We start from the raw sequence: 18,980 nt of genomic DNA on the forward strand, positions 1-18,980 counted from the left end.
CCCTTGGACTGCAAGGAGATCCAACCAGTCCATCCTAAAGAAGATCAGTCCTGAGTGTTCATTGGAAGGACTGATGTTGAAGCTGAAACTCCAATACTTGGGATACACAGTTGTTGATGGGAAGAGCTGACTCATTGGAAAAGACCCTGATGCTGGGAGGGATTGGAGGCAGGAGGAGAAGGGGATGACAGAGGATGAAATGGTTGGATGGCATCACCGACTCAATGGACATGGGTTTGGTTGGACTCTGGGAGTTGGTGATGGACAGTGAGGCCTGGCGTGCTGCGGTTCATGGGGTAGCAAAGAGTCAGACATGACTGAGCGACTGAACTGAGCTGAACTTATATATCCCACCCATGGCCCATAGGTGGACAAGGAATGGTGGGGGGTGAGGGGGTGAAGAACACAGAACACAAGAATCAGAATGACAGGTTTCTGTCACTGCTCTGCCAGGAACTGGTTTTGTGACTTTTGGAACTAAATCACTTCCTGTCCTTATACTTGGGTGTGTTTATAAAGTAAAGGGGTTGACAAGGTGATACACAGGTGCTTCAGTAGTTTGGCACCATGGTTTGTTTCCTCTTTAGCACTGAGCAGGAGGTCCCATGGACAGAGGAGCCTGGCGGCCTGTAGTCCTTGGGGTCACAAAAGAGTCGAACATGATTTAGCAACTAAACAACAACAAAACAAATCTCAAATAGTAGATGCTTGTCAGTAGGTAATGAATACATAATGTAGGACTGCACTGTTGCTTGTGTTCTGTTGCCTGTCGGATCCCTTTTGTCCTAAGGGGAAGTATGCATCTGATGAATGCAAGCTCCTGCTTCCCACTGTGTTCTTGCAGGGTGGGTGCGGTCTGTTGCACACTCTTTCAGCTTACCTTCGCCAACTTTCCACTACTTTCTTTCCAAACTTGATAAACGTATTGCAGGTGGTCTCCTTAAAACTACAGTTATTGAGTTGAGTTTTACATAGAATAAAATCTTGGTTCAGTTTGTCCTTAACATTATTTTAGAAGTTAGGACCCATTGTTTAACATTATTATACAGATAGTGTAATGGAAACAGAGTCAAATTCATGTGTTCATGTAACATGTTCATTGTGTAGCATGGAATTTAGGTTGTTTCCTGAAAGTGACCACTGATTTTTTTTTTCTCCTAAGGGTGGTTAAGAAAGTGGCTCAATATATGGCTGACGTATTGGAGGACAGTAAAGATAAAGTTCAGGAGAACCTGTTGGCCAATGGAGGTAAGCTAATGTTTCATGTTTTGATATTGACTTCAATAAAGTGAAAGACATAAAAAAGATCGATAGATAAGGGTATTAAATGCTGTAGAAAGCCATTAAAATAGAATGATTATTAACAATTTGGTTATACTGCCAGTTACATTCTGTCCTCTGAAACACAACCTCTCATAAGACAGTCCTACATAATATATAGTATAGTTTTTTTTTTTTTTTTAATATGGATCCTTCTAATAGCAGTATCATAAAGATTTACCTTAGTTCTTTCCAGGATCTACCTGTCAGTTCCACTTAAAAGTGTGTTTCTGAGTTAGGTGTCTCAGCATTGTTCCAGGTGAATACTTGCAGTTTTCTCTAGCTTTTTGTATTTAATTGCGTCCAACTACAGAAGCTTTAGAATGAAAATTATTAATCTTATTACAGAGTAATGCCTCTTCCCCTCAGATTTCATATGGCATTTCTTTAGTAGTTATAGAATAGTCTACTACTGACCTGTCTGTAGCTAGAAGCTAATAATTGCATAAAGTTTGTTCTGTGTGATAATAGCTTTATAAAGATGGTTTCAACCACATCATTGTCATTTGTCCTTGCACTTGTTGTTTTCTCCTGAAATATCAGTTTAGCATGTGTTTCATTTTCAATTCAGTTCAGTCGCTCAGTCATATCCAACTCTTTGCGACCCCATGGACTTGCAGCACGCCAGGACTCCCTGTCCATCACTGACTTTGAGTTTACTCAAACTCATGTCCATTGAGTCGGTGATGCCATCCAGCCATCTCATCCTCTGTCATCCCCTTCTCCTCCCGGCTTCAATCTTTCCCAGCATCAGGGTCTTTTTCAGTGAGTCAGTTCTTCGCATCAGGTGGTCAAAGTATTGGAGTTTCAGCTTCAGCATCAGTCCTTTCAGTGAATATTCAGTACTGATTTCCTTTAGGATTGACTGGTTGGATCTTTACTGATATGTCATTAAAATAAGAAACAGTCCTTTCCTCTCTTTCTGTCCTGTATAGCCTACTATGGTAGGTCACTATGATAAATTAACATTTGTTAGGTAGAGCCCTGGGTTATCATAGGATGGTGAGCCACAGTTCAACGAATGACCACAGGGGAAAGAGAAATAGAGAAGTTTATTACTCACAGGTCCTGGAGGGAGGGGAGCAATGCAGGGAAGTTAGGGCGGGGTGCAGACAGAAAGAACAGTAGGACCTGGGGCACATGCCTTTATTAGAGTCCATGGGTGGAGTGATTTGGGATTCCCAAGCCAAGTCCTGATTGGTTAATTCAAACTAAAAAGGGGAATTTTGATTAACTTGAAGAGCCCTATGTATGCTCAGTCGTGTCTGACTCTGCAACCCCATGGACTACAGTCTGCTAGGCTCCTCTGTCCATGGGAGTCTCCAGGCAAGAATGCTGGAGTGAGCTGCCATTTCCTGCCCCAGGGGGTCTTATCTAAAGGGTCCACTAGGAGGGGAGGCCCTGGGCAGCAGGGGAGAGTGCTTATCACAGGTTGGTGTCGGAAATTGAATAAGGAACTGAGCTTACATTTACTTGTGATTGCAGGCTTGTTATCTAGGGCTGTTAGCCAGGAGGGCTATTATCTAGTGTGATTTCTAGGCTCCTGCTGGCTACTTGACCATGTAAAATGGATGTGGAGGCAGTAGTATGGAGGTTTGGCTAAACTCTCAGTGGTCACTGTATTTTAAATTCAGTGTTTCTCTAATTTCATTTCTTTCCGTTGCAAATCGTAGAAGTTCAGTAAGTACTTAAATCAATTTAAAATAATTAGTAATTTATTTTTGCTCTCTGTTAAAATAGCAACCCTGACCTGCTTACTGTTTCTGTTAATGTGTGGCTGGGGCAGAAGGACAGGAGTTAGATGTGTTAACTTAGATGCCTTCACTGATCTCTAAGTACTTGATGAAGTAGGGCAGTCAGTCTACTTGGTAGAATAGCAGGGTGACAATCTAGGGAACATTGCATCCAAAACTGCTTTTGAAAATACCAGATATGTTGCTGACTTGCTGGTATTCTGTCGGAAGAAGTTGAGAGAAGATATTTTGATATGAATTACTTTCGCCAGTTAACTATAATTGACATTTGATTTCCCTGACCTTGATCCCATCAGGCTTGAGGGATAAAGTCATCTTGACTACTAGACTTCCAGGGAATTAGTTGTTGAGTTTCTCTTTGGCTTTGCATTTTTTATTCTTTTCATTTGAAAGTGAAAAGGTCCACGTTTTGAATATTACTGAAATACAGACTCCTAGAAACAGTCATCACATGGTTTTAACAGACAAGTTCATTTTCAATTTGTTTGGGTAAGTTGCAAAGAAATAACATACTTTTGTCAAATTCTTATTGAGGAGACACTTTTCAGTAGTTTCTCAATCTCTGTGTCTCTCTCACCTTCCCATGTATCATGGGTATGTGCATATTTCATTTATTAAGTCATCAAATTAGAAGGAGCATTTTAATATATATATTAAATTTTGAGTAAGGAGAAGAGAATTCAGTCAGATTACAGGTAAAAATTTTGATTAATCCATGTTACCTAATACAGTCCCACATTTATTTAACCTTCACAAGTGATGATATCTTTACTGATTTTCTTAATGCCCATTTTGGCATTACGGTATAGCAAACTATAAAAAACTCTATTGCTTCTCCTCAGTAATTAATTTCTTCCCTTATTTCAGTTGACTTGGTTACTTATATAACAAGGTTTCAGTGGGACATGGCTAAATATCCAATCAAGCAGTCCCTGAAAAATATTTCTGAAATAATTGCCAAGGTAAGATAAAAAAATGACACAGGTAGGACACATTGATTTACAGTGATTCTATTTATTTTATAAGTATTTAGCTATCAAGTACTCTAATTTAGGTTTTGACAAGGCAACTTAATTATATGTGACATTCTGCAACTTTACTTAAAAAAGAAAGTTGTCGGAAAAGGATAACACTTTCCCATGCACAGTATCCATGTGTGTGGTTTGTTTTTTCAAGTGGTTAAGTTAAAGGTTGCATCAACAGTGTTTGACTAAGAAAAGTAACTTTAAAATTATAAATTTTAAGCATAACTGAGATCACATAGAATTATAAATTGGAATTGATTAGAGATTTACAAATCATTCAGATATATGATAATGGTCACTTGAGTATGTTTATGTACAGTACTGATTCAGATTAAACTTCTTGGGTTCTCTGACGCCTTCTGACGTTCAATATGGATTCCCTACCCAGAAAAATTGCCTGTGTTCTCATACTGCGTGATTTTATGAACAGTTTCAGCGAGTCCGCAGGTGTTGAAAGTCCATCCATGAACTCACTAAACTAAGAGTTCCTTTTCTGTTGCAAAGTCCTTGAGCTTGAGAGAAAAATGTAAAACTGAAACTGTAATGAGGCAATAGACAAGGACCTATTCACTGTTTGACAACATATCTGTGACCTGGCTGGATGAACAGTACAGTTTAAATCATTCGGACAGACTTCCTTAGCTTCCACTGACTTTATTTGTACATTGTGCTCTGTGGTTAAATGTAAATAAATAGTCTATCAAGGATTTTAACTCAGGGTCAAATAATTTAATGAAAATGAGTAGTCAGATAATATAAAATGGTGTTCTTATTATGACTGAGCATTATTTTCTTTTAATCCTTATCAAGGATTTAGTCATCTTCTTCCTGATACTATTATAGATGAGGAAGCAGGCTCAGAGAGGTGAAGTGATTTACCCCAGCGTGCCACATAGCTGATAATGGTAGAGCTAAGCTGAAATTAGTTCTTCAAATGTTAAATCTACTGCTTTGTGTTTTCTCCTTAAATTATTAGTAGTTTTAATCATATTTTTGAAAAATCAGCTTGTGTAACATTTATAAATAAGTTGAAGCAAAATTTTAACTTCATTGCAAAAATGTTTTGTGTAAGAATGGTGGTGTTATAAACAGCAAAACTCTGTATGATTTCGTTCCTTTGGAAATTAACTCTTCAGACTTGTGTATTAAAACCTTCCAATTAGTCATGTCTTTAATCAGTGTTCTAGATTTCATTAACATGGTTTAAGAATATAGTGACAATAATAAAAATACATGTAGATAAAACATTATCTTTAGTAGAAAAGATTACATGAAAATTCCCATAGTTATTAAAAATGAAGTAGGTTATTTTTTTAATGACCTTTAAAAATAATGCCTTTAAAATAATAGAATATTCTTACATCAGGAACTGGTGGTGGGTTTGTTTTTTAAAGTTTAAGCACAACTACTTTAATTGTATTAGTAGAGGCAGATTTAGGAAGATTCTCCCTATTTCTCTTCTTTCTTCTGTAAAGGGTGTCACTCAGATTGACAATGACCTGAAATCTCGAGCATCCGCATACAACAACCTGAAAGGGAATCTTCAGAATTTGGAACGAAAGAACGCGTAAGCATGTCAACTATATGTGAATAATTTAGAATTGGAGAAGCACTGTGGCACAGAGGTCCCCAACCTCTGAAATCTAATGCCTGATAATGTGAGCTGGAGCTGATGTAATAATACTAGAAATAAAGTGCACAATAAGTGTAACGGGCTGAATCACCCTGAACCACCCGGCCCCGCCTCCCTGGCCCATGGGAAAATTGTCTTCCATGAAACTGGTCCCTAGTGCCGAAAATGTCGAGGATCGCTGTGTAGCCTACGTTGCGGATAAACTGTTGTTGGGGGTTTTAGTAAGTTCCAGTTTGTGCCGTTTCTGTAGTCAGATGGTGTTTTTTCACTTCATGGAGAAAAACTCATTAATTCAGGCTAGTCAAAACAGATGTGAGGCTGATTTATTATGCTCGTTTCATACATAATACTTCTGAGCTGGGTCCTGGTTTATCCTTTATCCATCTGATTTTTCACTGTAAAAATTATCTAAAGTTAATTGTTTTAAATTAAATCATAATTTAATTAATAGCAATTATCTGCTGCTTAAAAGAATTATATAGAAAAATCCTTTTTTATGTAATTCTCATTCTTTATCTGTTTTCCGATGTTTCCATTTTTATCTGTTTTTATGTTTCAATTTTTTATGTTAGGTTTTCTTAAAATAGAACACTCTTCTTTTGGTTGATCTCACTGTAGTATGACTACTACAGGCGTAGCTTTGAGCACTTAACTCTTCAAGGTATACATTCATATCCCAGAGGCAGAATTGAGTTGTCCTGTCAGGGGTACAAACAGGGAAAGTCATTTTCAGTGTGAAATCTACTGGGAGACCAAATGAAGACTTGCATTCAAAGAGTTGATTGTTGGGTTAACTAACCAAAATTGATACCCAAGGAGAGGGAGGAAAATCAGAGGTTGTGCTTAGATGATATGATTTCATAATTATGGTGAGGTAGACTTTAATTGATGCCTAATGAGTAACACTTTCCCAGTTAAGACATTATATATATATAATTAAGAGAAGAGCTGAGTTATAATAATTAAAACAAACACAAAGGGAGACACTAGAAGCAAATTCTGATAAAATTTTGACATTTCTTTGGGTTTAGATATGGGAAATATTCAGCTAAATTTTGGCTTCTTGATACATCAAATAAAAATGTTAACTCAGGCTAATCCCTCTTGAGATGTATGTGTAGTATATGTAACTATACTTAGCCTGCTGTATCTTTACTTGTGTTATGGAACCACATAATTATCAGCCTAATGATCTTCTTCTTATTCCTCAGAGGGAGTTTGCTAACTCGAAGTCTAGCAGAAATTGTGAAGAAGGATGACTTTGTTCTTGACTCAGAGTATCTCGTCACGTTACTGGTCGTAGTTCCCAAGTATGTCTTTTCATTACAAAAGGTTTTTACTTATTAAAATACAAGAAAAATGTTAGTGCCTGATACTGTAATTTGAAGTTTTCCACAAAACCCAAGTGTGAATGGAATATCACCTTGTCATTTGTTCTGTCAACCAACATATACTCATATGGCACATACAGTGGAATTTAGTTCGTAACCTGGTAATAGAGATGTCAGTTATAAATTGAGATTCTAAATCAAGTTCAACTTAGTAGAGTTGACCCATTAAAAAATTAAATAATGCTAAACTATTGGGTTTTTAAAAAAATACTGTTTTTAGATATTTCAAAATAGGAAGTTCTTTGTTTTTCTGAAAAATGTTTATGATTGATTAGGATGAATTAAACCCTCTAAGAAGTAAAGGATTGGATTAGATCAAAGGTTAGCATATCTTTTATATAAAAGGCCAAATAGTATTTTACCCTTTGCAAGCCATATGGTTTGTGATACAGCTACTCAACTCTGCCACGTCAGCTTTGTGGTTGTAGCTAAAAGCAGCCATCCCCACTATGTGCATGAAGTGATGTGTCTGGTGTCAGTAAAACTTTATTTACAAAAACAGGTACAGGTTATGGCCATAGTTTAGGTTGGATAATTCTTCGAAATCTCCTCTAGATTAGGCCTTCTGTATTAATTAACATTTGGGCATAGTTAATCTTGATAAAATGAAATCTTTTGAAGGTTAGAATTCTGGATGTGGGGTGGGTGGCGGAAAATACTGTTAATGGTTTCATTTCTGACCTGCACTGAAATCTTACCGTCAGGAAATCATTGGGGGATCCAAACTGGCGTGGGAGATTTGGGGACTCTTGTCAGCATTATTCATAAAGTCTTGTTTTGCCGTGCTCTCCATTTTTATCTGGCTAGGAAACTGGGACTATAGGAAAATGATGCCTCCTGGAAAGGGGTGGGAAAGCACCTCCGTTTAATTTACAATGGCAACAGTATCATCTGATTTTTGCCTTGCCCCACTTACTGCAGAATAAGAAAACACTGATTATTTCTGAAAAATGTCTGTGTATTTGTGTTTTTATACTATGCATGGAAATAACCTTTGTCCAGAGAAAAGATTTGTCTTATGCAACCTTTGTTTAAAATTTGTGTTTAAGACAAGAAATTTTCATAGTTTTCTGTACACTGTACTGGAAACCTAGGGTCAGACCTATGGTACCTTGTATAGTGGTTTATTTATTATCCTGGCTACAATACTATCAGTACAGTTCTTTATTTTATATTGCCACACCCACGAAAGCCAGTGGTCTCTAGAGAAGGAAGGAAGGCTGTTGCACAATGATCTGTGGCAGCTTGGTTTACTGTCGCTTGGCTGACTCAGTGCTTCCTGGTACACTGTGCTTCAGTAAATGTGCTTTCTCCCAGCGCTTCTGAATGGCCACTGAATAAAAGTGTTAGTGATTTCAGCATGGCTTCTCTCTCTCTCTCTCTCTCATTTCTCTCTCTTTCTTCCTTCTTTGCTTTCTTCTTCTTTTCTTTTTAGTGAGGTAATATAAATTAACCCTAAAGTTTGAAAATAATTTCACATCTCCATTTTGCTTTGCTTCTTTTCCAAACTGAGTTCTAGGGTGTGCCTCTTTTGCAGTAGTTACTAGATGTAAGAGATGGTGCGTTATGTTTCCTCCTTCACCACTCAGTGTATTTGAATTCATTCTCTGTAGGAAACTTGATTTTTCTTTTGTTAGATAGATTTGAGATATATTTACTATATATATATATAGTTGAATTATATATATATATATATATATAGTTTGTCTCATAATTTTTTCTCTTTCTGGGTCTGGCAGGAAGTAGGACTTGTTTTTTCTCTTCTAGTAACTTAATTGTACCTTTTCTACAGGTTAAACCACAACGACTGGATTAAGCAGTATGAGACACTAGCTGAAATGGTAGTTCCAAGGTCTAGCAAGTAAGTAGTAGATTTACAGCCTGCTGTTGCCTAGAATTCCTTTATAGTTTGGGTGTTGGATTAGGAAATATCTTTATCTTTTCTTTGTGGTAAATTTTATAGTTTTAGAACCATCTTTTTCACCTAATAAATGAATTATATTAACTCTAGTTATTATAATTTTAGACTTGGAAGGGCCTTTGCACAGTCTCACCAACCCACTCATGTTGATAGATGTTGAAGTTTGAGGCCACAGAGCTGAAGTGGTTTGCCCAGAGTCACATATCTCATATGTGGCATAGCTGTAACCAGAACCCAGGCCTCCCGTGTGGTACTTTTTCTGCTGTACAACCTTCTCAAGATCCTTCTTTCAGTACTTATCTCATACCTACTGTGTGTCTCTAATTCCCCATTTATCTTGTCAAGGAAGTATACCAAAATGGCTACTAGGCTACTGTGTTGGTCTGCAGATATTTACTATCACTTTCCAGTGAGCATAGATTCTACCTAGTCTGTACTTTCCTTTGGAAAAAAAAATTATTAAGCATTTTTGAACTTACAGGTTAGTATTCATTGTCTAATTTGATATTTACAACAGTTCTGTGAAGTAGTTTGGGCAGTTGTTACGCTTTTTCTCATATATGAAGTAAAAAATGCAGAAGAGTTAAGTTGTGGCCTAAAGCATATGGCCATAAAAGTGTCAAATGGCAAAGTTAGGACTAAAAATTCAGGTCTTTTCAAGTTGTGCGCTCATGACACTATAGCATGTCATCTTTTCCTGTATTCTGCCTTTCCACATGAGATACTTGCCAAGAAAATATAAGTACAGTATGTATGCTCCCCCAAAGAATTCTTTTGTGTGTGTATTCCTCAAGAGGTGTCAGCATGATGAAAGGAAAGTCTGGGAGGTAGTAGAGAAGTGGTGGTAGTAAGGCCAGGCCCATGAAATATTTTCTTTTCCAGTTTCATTGTGTCATATGGGAGGTAGCTTAGTATAATGGAAAGAGTCCTGGATCCAGGAATCTTGAGTTCTTTTGCTGGTTCTGCTACCAACTTGCTGTGTGACCTAGGGTAAGTCTTTTAACTTCTCTGGGCCTCATTTTCTTTGTAAAATGAGCATCACACCTCTGCTGTACGCATTATGAGGTCCTTTTAAGACTCGATGAGATACATGAAGTAGGAGTTCCCTGTTAGCTCAGTGGTAAAGAATCCGCGTGCCAGTGTGGGAGACAGGGGTTCAATCCCTGGTCTGGGAGGATCCCACATGCCATGGAGCAGCTGAGCCTGTCGCCACAACTACGAGCTCACACTTTGCAACTAGTGAAGCCTACATTCCTAGAGCTGGTGCTCTGCAACAAGAGAAGCCATCTCAGCGAGAAGCCCGAGCACCACAATGAGGAGTAGCCCCCGCTTGCCGCAACTGGAGAAAAGCCCTCGCACCAGTGAAGACCTAGCACAGCCAGAAAAAATAGATAAATAATTTTGAGAGGATATGTAAAGTGGAAGGTAATATGAATCTTGCAGTTTCATAAATGTTGACTTCTTTTTTTGAGAACAAAACCACAAACTTGTGCTCATTGTGAATTTTTTTCCCATTTTTGGCGAGTGCTTTCCATTCACACTGGCCCTCCACATGGTAAACTGAAGATTGAGGTTGTGTCTTGATACTGGTTTTCCTCTGAAGCTGTTTATCTGGACGGATGACACATTCTTAAACCTTGTTCTTTGGAGCCCATTAAAGCCACAGAGATAGGCTTGACATTTGGGGGTGGAGGAGGAGGAGAGAGAGGACGCAGTGCGCATGGCATGCCCTCCTGCGCTGTGGAGAGCCGAGCCCAGGGGAGTGGCATGTGAGCCCAGGTTTACTCAGGAAGAAGGACTTCAGAAATATTCCTTCAGAGATTTACAGCTTTTGAAAATCACTTTAGTAGTTTAAGGAAAAAGTTTCAGATGCTGCCAGTTGAGTATAGGCGATACCTATCTTCTGAATGACCCCCAAGTGTCCACTGACCACCTGAGTACCTCCAGCTCTTCCTCACTCAGTGAAAACATCTGTTCATCTGCTTAGCAGTTCCAAAGACTGATTTCAGATCACCTCCTTGAAAAGGCATTTGAGTCATTAAGAACAGGGCAGTAGCTCGGCCAGCCCTGAAGAGGATGATTAGTTTATGTGAGGCAGACACGTCTTAGTGAGTCAGTCTGAAATGCTATACACGGTTTAGGAAAGAGCTCTATGAGCTAATGCTGGATTTTTTGCTTATCCTAATAACTAACATTTTTGAGTAATTACTATGTGCTAGTTATTGTTCTAGGTGCCTTATTTTAAAGTGAATTTTAAGTAGCAACATTGTCACTTGTTGCTCTTTGGCACAATACTTGAGTGATTACTCTTGGAAGCAGTGAAGATGAAAGTGGACTTTTGAGGGAGAATAGATCGAAAAAGACCATCTTCAAACCTAAAGAAATAATTTTACTTAAACACACAAAATCTAGCTATTTGCAAAATGTTCATAAATCTTGAAAGATTGGACCATGTGAAATACTGCCGTCATTGGGTGGCTAAGTGCAAAGACGTGTATAAATGCCGCATCCGAGTTCACACAGCCAAAGAAGTGGAAGCTAGACTATTGTTCTGCTTCTTTCTGTTGGAAAAACTGTTCAAAAAGAGGTGCTTTTCACATATACTTTCACAATTACCGCTTAGCTGTTTGTCTCTACTTTTGCCTGTTCAGATAAACTAGATGGGTCGGATCATTGGTTGACTCGGCCTTTTTTCTGTTGTGGGAAGCAGCACCACAGACTTGGTGGTGCTTCACAGAAGCTTTTTTGTTCAGGGAGCTGGAGTTCTAGATGAAGCAGAGGATGCTAGCAAGGAGGACCTAGAAAAAGATGACACTAGCCATTGTGCAGAGAAGTTTCATCTGTGCTTTGGAGCCGGGTTAGCAAAGATAATTTATGAAGAAAAGCAGGAAAGATGCTTCAGCAGTGAAATGGGTCAGTTGATTGGAGCAGAGCAGATGGCAGAACTGAGCCTTGGGAGAGAGGTAAGAAGAGAACAGAAGAGCTTGTAAGCTCCAGAAGCACTGCCACACACGTGGGTGACTGGAAATGCCATGAGACAGCTGAAAAGCACTGACTCTTAGTTTTGTCTTGGCTTGGTTACACGGGTGAGAATATACTGTTACTGCTTGTACACAACAGTAGAATTGAATGCAGAGTTTGGAGACTCAGACCTGCAGCTCACAGACTGTTACCCCACTTGATTTCTGCCTTGGTTTTTAAATCAAGTTCTGCCCACTTGGTAGCTGCCTTGCTTTGGATTTGATGGGCACTGGGTGCAAGAACTAAGTGTAATAGTCTCGAGAGGGCACAAATTAAAAGGGCCAGGCCTCTGGGGGCAGGGCGGGAGAGAAGAGGAGAGAATTCAGTTCCAAAAGAGAAGAGAGTGTTTAGCCAGGAAGCAGGGAGAGTCTGGAAAACAACCAGCTGCTGGACAGTTTGTCCTTGGCTGGGCTGCTGCTGATACAGATTGAAAAATCATGGTTCTTAGGGTTTGGAAGCTTTTCTTGAATTAATGCTTAATTTTGTTGGTTAGGAAGAAATGTACGAGGGGCCTGTTAAGACACTGTAAGTAAAAACATAAAGACTGAGTGTCCTCAGCATTTGAGGCAGTACAGCTGAAAAGCACTGAGGGGTTCAGGAAGGGCTGCCATACCTTTCTGTTTGTTCTTCCTCCTCCCCGTTTCTGAATTCTGCCCTCAATATGAATGTGAGCAATAAATATAAAGCTTTAAATGGACTTTGTCTTTCTTTCTCTAGTGTTCTCTCAGAGGACCAAGACAGTTACCTATGTAATGTCACCTTGTTTAGGAAGGCAGTTGATGACTTCAGACACAAAGCCAGGGAAAACAAGTAAGATTATTATTTTAAAAGTTTTTTAAATTTGCTAGATTACCTTTACTTCCTGTGGACAATTTTGGTTTTCTTTTTTTTCCTAATTTAGATTCATCGTCCGTGACTTCCAGTATAATGAAGAGGAGATGAAAGCCGACAAAGAAGAAATGAACAGGCTTTCTACTGACAAGAAAAAGCAATTTGTATGTATTTTTAATATTTAATATTATCAGTGTTAAGCAGAAGAAAAACTGGTACTGCTTTTCTTTAAAAGAAAAAACTTTTCTGATTTTGATTTTAGTTATTTTTTTCTATTAAATAGTCAAAATGAGTTTTCTCTAAGCAAGCTGAGATCTGTGAATTGTTATCTTAAAATGTATATTTTAAAATTAATCCCTCTAAGTCTGTATCAAAAGTTAATTTTAAATACAGTGTTTTGATTAATGCTCCTATAGTGAGGGGTCATTTTAGTTAAGTAATTATTCTCTCTTTTCAGTAGGAAATTTCATTTTCTTGAGGCAGAATTTTTTTTTTAATGCTGTAGTCTTTTACTGAAGGAATTTGTATGTAAACCATTGGTGAGTTAGTATGTTCTAGGCACGGTGGAGAACAGGGATGGAATTGTGAGTGAAAGGTAGTGTGGACCTGCCATCCTCAAGTAAAGGATTTTTGTGAAGATTAAAGAGTGTATGGAAGGGGAAACATGAAAAGTGAAAATGTGTTTCTCCCTTAATGCAAGAGGAAACAAAAGCACATTCCATTTACAACTATTTCCAAGTACTTTATAAACCGTAACATCTCAGTTGGAAGAAAACTAACCCTAATGAAGTAATGTCAAATAAAAGCAGCTGGTTGGGGGGAGATCCAATACCCTAAAAGAACAGATAGTTTAACCAAAGACTTTCACTTTGTTGTGTTATTATCCTTTTTGTGTAAATTGATTGCTATATCCAAATGAGCCTAGTAATATTACCCAAATAACTGTTAGCTGAACTGATCGTGTGTGTCTTTTGAGTATGGAGAAACGGTAATAAGCTGTTTGAAGTTTGTTTCTTTAAAGAAGTGTTTTTATTTAGTACTAGGAATCATACTGAATAGTTTAATAAGTTCATAAAGAATTTATGCTGTCAATACATAATAGAATCATTAAGAAATTAGAACATAATGAGCAGGTTTTAGGGATCTAAGTCAACCCCCTGATTTTACAGATGAGAAAACTAATACTTAGAAATATTAAATGACTTACTACATAACTATTTTTTCTGTTTCCAAGGAAGTTGTTTGTAATTAAATTCTATTTTGAATGTATTAAATGCTTAACAGTATTGGATAGTAAATTTAGATTTTTATACTTTGGTTTTCAAATCTATAGGACACTTCTATATTCTGTATCATTTGAAATGACTTCACTATAGTATATGCCTTTTTAAGAATTCCCTGGCAGTCCTGGTGGTTAGTACTATGCACTTGCACTACAGGGACCATGAGTTTGATCCCTGATCAGGGAACTAAGATTTGCAAGCTGCACAGCATGGCCGCAAAAAAGAAAAATACACACACACACACACACACACGCACACATACATGCCTTTTCTGTGTAGTGAATAGAGTCAATGGATATTTGTATTTACTGAGGTTACACAGTAGTAGCTAACCTTTGCATCTAATGTAAGGTAAAGTATGCAAGATATGAGAATAATGAAACATTTTTAAAGTGAATTACAATGTGATTGGGGGTTCCCTGGTAGCACAGATGGTAGAGAATCTGCCTGCACTGCAGGAGACCTGGGTTCGATCCCTGGGTTGAGAAGATTCCCTGGAGAAGGGAATAGCTACCCACTCCAGTATTCTTGCCTAGAGAATCCCCATGGACAAAGGACCCTGGCGGGCTACAGTCTGTGGGGTCGCAAAGAGTTGGACATGACTGAACGACTGACCACACAGACACATAATGTGATTGAATTCTCCTTAAGATTCTCACTGGATAGTCACTCCTTTAAAAATACTTGATTTATCTGATTTCTCACTGCCATTTTCAAGACCAAATTTGTGGTGATTCTTTTCTTTCTTTCTATAGGGACCACTGGTACGGTGGCTGAAAGTGAATTTCAGTGAGGCGTTTATTGCATGGATTCATGTGAAAGCTCTGAGGGTTTTTGTTGAGTCTGTTTTGAGGTAAAGAAAGCTCATTGAGAAACTTGGAACTAAAGAATGTGTAGATCCCTTGGCATTGCACCTCTTTATTGAAACGCAGTCTGCTAATAGGAAATTGATTTGGGGAAACCAAAGGGCTACTCATGAGGGAGAGATTGTCAGTATCATACTGCTTATGACGTGCATGTTGGTCTTGCCCTTGATACCGAGTTTAGAAAAAGATCATGCTGCTGTGCTCTGGTTCTTTCCATATTCTGTGCGTAAGTTAAACGTAGGTTATGAATATTAGTCAGTGTTTGTTTAAAAGACCTATCACAGATTTTACATGTAGTTTGATACACAGTAACCTTATTTGAAGTCCTCGTTTCATAGTAGCCTAAAATATTTTATTACTTTGAGATACTTAAAATGTCAACCATCTTGTGATGCTTTGTACATGTTGCTCATATTAGAAATAGTTCAAAATACTAATCTGCCATCATGCTATTTGTAAATTTCTTTGAATTTCCATGGTAGATGGGTAATCTCATGCTTTTTTTCCCCCCACATTCTTTATTATCATAAAGGAATCAATAGTTGACTCTCCATATTCTTGGGTTCCAAATCCATGGACTCAACCAACTGTGGATTGAAAATATTTGAACAAGAAATTCCAGAAAGTTCCAAAAAAACAAAATTTCAATTTCCTGGGCACTAGCGATGATTTACATAGCGTTTGCATTTTATTTACAATGAATTACATAGCATTTACATTGTATTATAAGTAACCTAGAAATGATTTAAAGTATATGGGAGGATATATGTAGATTATACGCAAATCTTACACCATTTCATTTAAGAGACTTGAACACCCTTGGATTTTGGTGTTCACAGAGGTCCTGGAGCCAATTCCCTGCGTATACCTAGAGGCACTGTACTGCACTGTCTGCTGAGGGTGGGCATAAATTACCTTAAAATTGAAGACTAATTAAAAGTAATTCCTAGTGGACAGTTGGCTCTCATTTTAAAGATTTCTAATGGACAGTGAGGACCAGAGAATGTGTGAGTTTCTGAACTTGTAAAGGTGGTTATTAAAATGAGGCACCCTCTCCCCATTAACAGTGATTAAAGAAGAGTATGAGAATACTTGCTTTTAAGCAGAAAATCTCTGCATATGTTTGCTTGTGTTACATCCTGTATTTCTGCTTCCTTATAAGGTATGGCTTGCCAGTGAACTTCCAAGCAATGCTCCTTCAACCCAATAAGAAAACAATGAAGAAACTGAGAGAAGTATTATATGAATTGTATAAACATCTAGACAGCAGCGCAGCAGCTATTATTGATGTAAGTATTTATTAACCTGGTAGAATAGGAACTGGATGAATTTCAGAAAAAAATTATTGGAAGAAGATGTTACGTAATTGCTTTAAGATTCTCAATTTGTTAGTAAATAATTTACCTTGCTTACTCCATTTTATAGTAGTTGCTTCTTGGTATTTCTAAAAGCCAGTCATTGTCTTGCTGTAGATCTGATGTTTATAGCTGCAGAAATACCCACACAAGCAATGATACTAGTTGTTTACAAGAATTACAAATTGCAGAGAGGAAGAAAATAAGTCATTACTGTAACTTTATTTGGTAGAAGTAGCAGAGTCAATAGATGGGCATTTTTAAAGAGAATTATCATTTCTCTAAAATGGTGTATGTTTATATCTTTTTTAAAACAGAAATGTATGAACATTTATGCATGCAAAAGCATACAACAGTGTGTTCTTTTTGTTGTTGCTGTTTAAAATTGTAGCAGGCTTTTATATTTTTTGTTTCAAATAGCTTGCTGATATTTTTCCTCTAGTTTAGAATGGCAGTATTTCACATGTGCATTAGTTAGAACCCATAGGAGAAAAATCAAGGTTTTTTTAATGGAAGAAAATGCAGGAAATGACTCTAAATTTTCATGGAATTGTTGATAATATGTAAAGTCTAACTGATGCATAATTTCATACCAGTAAATTCTTATAACATGCATACATAGTAAGTGGTATCAGTAAAAATCACAGTTGGTTTATTTTTATCCATCATTTTATAAGCCTTGTGTCTCATAAACTCAATACCCCAAGCCTGAGACTAAAAAAGTAATTTTATACAGTATGCATAGAAAAGGACGGTGGAGTCATGGTTAAACCCACACAGCCTTTGAGGGCAGAGTACTTGAATCTGGCATTACTACTCACTTGCTCTGTTTCCCAGGGTAGGTCAGCCTTTCTGAGATTGTTTCCTTATTGCAAAATGGAGGTAACAATGTCAAACTCAGAATAAATTAGGAAAAATGTATAAACTTAGCCCAGTTCATTAAGAAGGTACAGGCATACCTCATTTCATTGTGCTTCATTTTATTGAACTTTGCAAAACTGCATTTTTTTAACAAATTGAAGGTTTGTGGCAACCGTGCATTGTCAGATGATGGTTCTCAGTTTTTAGCAGTCAAGTATTTTTAAATTAAGATGGGTACATTGTTTATTAAGACAAAAGGCCATTGCACAGTTAGTAGACTATAGTAAGTGTAAACATACCATTAATACGCAATGGGAAACCAAAAAATTCATGTGACTTGGCTTATGGTAACACTTGCTTAATTGCGGTGGTCTGGATCAGAATCTGCTATCTCCAAGGTAGCCTGTGAATGGTAATCTTCTTTTTCTTTTTCTTTTTTCATTTCTCTAAGTACTTAGTTAAATAATCATCTGACTTTTCCGTAGGCTCCTATGGATATTCCAGGCTTAAACCTGAGTCAACAGGAATACTACCCCTATGTGTACTATAAGATCGATTGCAACTTGCTGGAATTCAAGTAAAATGAGCCCTCCAGACAGCCCTGTCCTTGTGTCGTGTCGGTGTTTGCTAACAGACATAGGCTGCAGTGGGGCCGCACTTTTAACTCTCTTTTACCCCTTGCTTGCTTCTCACCTCCTCTCCTAGGCGCCTTCTCTCCTAGAGGTCCATTTTGCAACATTTTCTTTTTAAAAGGAAACTATATGTCTTGTTTCTTTTTATTGATCAGGTCTGTAAATGTGTACTTAAAAAAAAATCAGAGTTTATTTATGAACTGAGTGGTTTATTTAAAAAGAAGGTCTTTCCTCATCCATATTGTGGTATGCATTAATTCCATTTGTTACTATTGTGACAAAAGCCTTGTTTACAAGGGAATGGTGTAAACAGTTATGCCATTTTGTTCACTGTATTTAGTAGACATAATTGTTTAATAGTTACTGAATCGTGATGTAAAGAAATGTGACAATATTCAGGTATGTGCTTTCTGAATGTTTCAAATTACAATCTCTGAGCACTGTTGACACCCACAGGAGAGAATAAAATTACCTGTGCAAAGGTGGGTTGTGGTGTGTGTAACTTCCAAGAGTACAGTTCAGTGAGAGCTTAATAAATGGTGTCATGGCTACTCCCTGTGCCATTTCAGGGTTTTGCTATATATACCAAGAGGTGACCATCGTGGCTGACTTGCATGGTGATTCAAGTGTGCCAAATCTGGGTCAGAGCACCAATTGGAAGATTATTTTTGAACATGTGATGGGTATTTATATTTGCACACTAGACTTTGGGGTATCTCAAGTAGGAAGTAGGGTCAGTTTTGAATAAAGTTTAGTAGAACTCTGCTGCTTTAGTCGTCTCTTTTGTCTTAAGTCCTTATTTTATGTTTGTTTTTTAAGATTGTTAATTTTTCCCTCATCTTGACATCTATGTTATTTTTGATACAGTTTGAAAAGAGGCATGGCTAACCTTATAGATCTCTGGAATAAGACTTAGGGTAATGTCCTGAGTGAGCTTTTGAAATCAGGTTTTGTGGCAGTGCTCCCTTTATCATGGCCTCACAGGCTTGTAAATGAAAGAGGTTTTTACATTTTAAGGGCATTTCTAAACAATCATATTCCACCTAGAAAATTAGCCTCCTAAATCCGTTTGGTTTCAAAATTGTAT

General features: G+C 37.6%; 1 protein-coding gene across 3 annotated transcripts in view; it reads left to right on the forward strand.

Moving 5' to 3' along the window:
• Nucleotides 1-18,980, forward strand: part of ATP6V1C1 (ATPase H+ transporting V1 subunit C1) — an 86,035-nt gene that overhangs the window by 21,972 nt on the left and 45,083 nt on the right. For 2 of the 3 annotated variants that reach the window (XM_006041428.4, XM_006041427.4), the window contains 10 exons: nucleotides 1,163-1,248; nucleotides 3,942-4,036; nucleotides 5,575-5,666; nucleotides 6,944-7,042; nucleotides 8,916-8,984; nucleotides 12,783-12,875; nucleotides 12,967-13,060; nucleotides 14,935-15,032; nucleotides 16,208-16,334; nucleotides 17,747-18,658. In XM_006041428.4, coding sequence (XP_006041490.1) covers nucleotides 1,163-1,248; nucleotides 3,942-4,036; nucleotides 5,575-5,666; nucleotides 6,944-7,042; nucleotides 8,916-8,984; nucleotides 12,783-12,875; nucleotides 12,967-13,060; nucleotides 14,935-15,032; nucleotides 16,208-16,334; nucleotides 17,747-17,842 — 949 coding nt within the window. In that variant the 3' untranslated portion in view covers nucleotides 17,843-18,658. Of the gene's footprint in view, nucleotides 1-1,162; nucleotides 1,249-3,941; nucleotides 4,037-5,574; nucleotides 5,667-6,943; nucleotides 7,043-8,915; nucleotides 8,985-12,782; nucleotides 12,876-12,966; nucleotides 13,061-14,934; nucleotides 15,033-16,207; nucleotides 16,335-17,746; nucleotides 18,659-18,980 lie in introns of those variants that run through there. The other variant, XM_025265105.3, reaches the window with a different exon arrangement.

This window comes from Bubalus bubalis, chromosome 15 (genome assembly GCF_019923935.1).
Source record: "Bubalus bubalis isolate 160015118507 breed Murrah chromosome 15, NDDB_SH_1, whole genome shotgun sequence".
In the NCBI taxonomy this organism is placed as follows: domain Eukaryota; kingdom Metazoa; phylum Chordata; class Mammalia; order Artiodactyla; family Bovidae; genus Bubalus; species Bubalus bubalis.